Genomic DNA, 4,116 nt, shown 5'->3' on the forward strand with positions numbered 1-4,116 from the left:
TTTTGTATTTGAAAGGACGCACACCAAAGGGGACTTTTGATGAAATGAAAAAAACTTATGGTGATGATGCCCCATCATATGACCTTGTAAAACGCTGGCATCCTGAATTCAAACAAGGTCGGAAGTCTGTGGAAACAGCTCCCAGACCTGGTCGTCCCTCTTCTGCCATTGATGAGGCATCTGTTGCAGGACCAACCTGGGGCGTCCTACAAAAACGGTGTACAGAGCTGCATCAAACGATGGTAGAAATGCATAACTCTGGGTGATTCCTATGAAGAGAAAGACTAATAACTGCACCAAGTTTCATTAATCTCCTCCTTTGGGAAATGGGTCAGGTGGATTACTTCTTGAACGCCTCTCGTACCTCTTACCAATTAGTCTTGTAGTGGATGGTCATCAGTATTGATCCTGAAGACAGTGGATATTGAAAATTTGATCCGTGTGTATCTTTGTGTTGCAATTTTAGCATTGCACTGTGATGACTAGTTTACTACCAACACATATGAGCTTCTATGATAATCATAAGATACCTTTATGATCTACAGAATCCCGCTGACAAAGATGAAAACTCTTCGTCGTCAGCTGGCAGATGTTGGCATCATCTACGACCAGATAATGGGCCACAAGGGTTACAATGGAACGTACGACAACATCCAGGACGCACCAGAGCCACTTCATAACTATTTGGATGTATGTTTGCGGATAGAATAATTTTATTTTCTGCTGTCTCAAAATAGAAACTGACAGTAGCACGAAAATACATACAATTTTTTTATGTAACATGTAAGTTTCATGTGAAGACCATCTTATATGCTGGTAGCATATAGATTTCCATTATTGTTGTATCTATACATGATTGTTGTATACACACAAATGTTTCATGCAAATGTTTGTCCACGTGGTTACCTATAGCCACTGCTTTTCAAAACTGAGTGTTTAGGGGGCATCAAGTTGGAAGACGGTGGTTTCAAATTCCAATATTTTCAATGAACAAAAAGATATTAGAGTCTGAAACTGCCGCACGTCAACTTGATATCTCTTTTTTTCTTTTTCTAAGAATAACGGATGTTGGTGAATGTCCCGCGGATAAAAGTGATGCAGCGTTACACAGATAATAAAATGTCCACCCCTCTCATCCCACAGGCACAGTACTACGGCACGATCGCTATCGGCACCCCTCCCCAGAGTTTCCAGGTCGTGTTTGACACCGGTTCCTCCAACCTGTGGGTGCCATCTAGCCATTGTCCTCTCACTGACATCGCCTGCTGTAAGTACATTCTCGCACTAGTAGCTTATAGAATACAGAAGGGGGGGGGGTGACTCTTGCGCAAATAAAACAAAGCTTTAAACCATTGAAAAACGCTTTATTGGTGGAAAAAATTTCTCCCACTGGCATCGCCTGCTGTAAAGATTTCCTAGCGAATACAGAATAGAGAATGGGGGGCTGACTCTTGCGCATATAAAGCGAAGCTTTAAACCACTGAAAAAAGTTCTTTGAGGGAAAAAGTTCTCCCAATGACAATGTCTTTTACAGTAATGCAAAATGTTTTAAACAACTTATTTTTTTAGCCAAAAATGTCTATCCTGGAATAGTGCATTCTTACAAGGGGGTGAAACTTTTTGAATTCAATTTTGGACTGTGTTGATTATGCAAATAAGTCCATTTTAGTGGGAATGTATTTAGACTGGGTCACTGGAAGAGCCCATTCATACATGGTGGTACTCTTTTGGTAGATGTGTTCTTGGAGTAGTCCATCTTGTAAGGGGGTCCATCTTGTAAGGGGGTGCTTGTAGAAGATTCCATTCTTCAATAGGGAGTGAAATCGGGAAAGATTGATCTTGGACTGGTATGACTTTGTAATGATACACTTTTCGGTATATGTTTATTGAGAACATGTTAATTTTGCACAGGTTTGACTTTGGAACAGTCAATTTTTATGGGGAGGGAGATGGGTGTAATATATATATATATATATATATTTATATATTTGCTTTCAAATGTTGCCTTCCTAGTTTAGGTTGTCAGAACCTTTATTTATACAGGAGAAGCTCAAATCATTCTTCTTTGTCATCTGAGGTTCGATTTCTTTATGATGGGTCAATATATTTTCGAATTCCTTACAGTACTCCATAATAAGTATCACGCCGACATGTCCAGCACCTACGTGAAGAACGGCACTACATTTGACATCCGATACGGGTCTGGCAGCTGTAGTGGCATTCTCAGTAAGGACACAGTCACTGTAAGTAAACGACGTACATTTGTTTTCTTCTGAATATACTTCTTGTATGGAATTAGCTATATATTTGGTTATCTCGGAAGCAAATTATCCGTTTTTTTATTCAGTTGTGATTGAATTGTATTTGAATATTGTTTACCTGGATGTCTAACCTTCATAAATGTTATCTTGGTTATGTTAATGAAGTTCATGTATATGTTTTAACACATAATGTACAATGCTGAAAAAATTTTTTTTTGACATGAAAGATTTCGAACAGTTAGCTGGAGATCTCAAAAATGATATCATAAGGATATGTAGACTCGAATGGAACTTCGACACTTAATGTCTTTTGAGAAAATTATTTTTTTCTTCTTTTTAATGCAGTCTTGATTTGATTATATGGATGGTATCCTCTTTGGACCCCAAAACTGATTTAAGCTTGTGAAAAAAACATTTGACAAAATAAATTTGCATTAACGTTAATAGTAAAAGAGTGTGGTATATCTTCTTATTTCGCTTTGGACTTTACTTTGGCATTCTATGTCATAACTTTCTGTTTTCCGATATATATATATATATATATATATATATATATATCGGAAAACAGATATATATATATATATATATATATATATATATATATATATATATATTATATTATATTATATATTTCCAATTTACACCACATAACGTTATTAGCCCCTTTTACAGTTGCTTTATACGATTTACAGTACGTTTGAATCTTTTTTTTGGAAACGGCCAAAAATCGATGCGCGTGCGGATGTCATCCATACAATTAATTTAACATTGCCTGTTGCTGCCCCCCCCCCCCAATGATTATGATAATAAAAGAGAAAATAATGATATCATTACTACAGATCGGAGGCCTGAAGATAGAGACCCAGACATTTGGGGAGGCCACTAATGTTCCTGGCGTGGCGTTCATTGCCGCCAAGTTTGACGGCATACTTGGGATGGGATACTTCGAAATAGCGGTGGACGGCGTCGTACCGCCATTCTACAACATGGTCAACCAGGAACTGGTCGACAAGCCGGTCTTCTCTTTCTACTTGAGCAGGTAAGACTGATACTGTAAATGCATTTAAGTTCGCGGGGATTTAATTTCGCGGTAGCGGGAAAATGACTTTTCGCGGTGGTTTTGATTTCGCGGTAACACCATAGACTGCAGTCTAATACTATAGTAGAAAAATGTTCGCGGTGGTTTTAAATTCGCGGTGAAGTAGTGGCCGCGAAAACCGTGAATATTAATCCACCTCGAACATTTCTGTATTTACAGTATTGCACAGGTCATAATTGAAAAAAAAAGAACCCAATACATGACACTTTCGGGCGTAACCCTATGTGCTCCCTTGCGCTATCGGGCTATATTTGGGTACGGACGGGACCCGGCGACAGATAGCAGCCGTGACATACCCGTGAAAGCACCGAGGGATGCTCGCGGTGGTATCCGGCAGTCCACCGGGGCAAATTTGTGGCTTCGGAGCCCGGCCGGGGCTACACCCAAGACAGGCACCTGCGCAATTGTGGTCGATGCATCAGCATTTCAGCATGCCTGATGCTATGACACTTTATGAATACATGTACAATGATTTTTAAAAAATGGTTATTTGTCACAGATATTATTATCATACATGGTGCATGTGACGTATGAATACATTGAAAAACTAGAGTTCCACGAAACACATACCTTCGCCAAACATTCAAGGTTCGTTATGGAGAATGCCTTTATCAATGACTTAAAGGTTTTATAGCTTCTCAAGTTATGTTATCCGCACACACACTCACACACTGAGCCCGCTGCAGTACCGATGGAAGATACCGGGCGAACCATTTTCAAACTCAACCTTTGTTTCTGCGACCGCTACTCAATACC

At 39.3% G+C, this 4,116-nt stretch overlaps 1 protein-coding gene across 1 annotated transcript in view; it reads left to right on the forward strand.

Moving 5' to 3' along the window:
* Positions 1 to 4,116, forward strand: part of LOC118410421 (lysosomal aspartic protease-like) — a 13,718-nt gene that overhangs the window by 4,317 nt on the left and 5,285 nt on the right. The window contains exons 3-6 of the mRNA XM_035812136.1: positions 546 to 690; positions 1,144 to 1,267; positions 2,125 to 2,243; positions 3,101 to 3,300. Coding sequence (XP_035668029.1) covers positions 546 to 690; positions 1,144 to 1,267; positions 2,125 to 2,243; positions 3,101 to 3,300 — 588 coding nt within the window. The remainder of the gene's footprint in view (positions 1 to 545; positions 691 to 1,143; positions 1,268 to 2,124; positions 2,244 to 3,100; positions 3,301 to 4,116) is intronic.

Source organism: Branchiostoma floridae, chromosome 2 (genome assembly GCF_000003815.2).
Source record: "Branchiostoma floridae strain S238N-H82 chromosome 2, Bfl_VNyyK, whole genome shotgun sequence".
In the NCBI taxonomy this organism is placed as follows: domain Eukaryota; kingdom Metazoa; phylum Chordata; class Leptocardii; order Amphioxiformes; family Branchiostomatidae; genus Branchiostoma; species Branchiostoma floridae.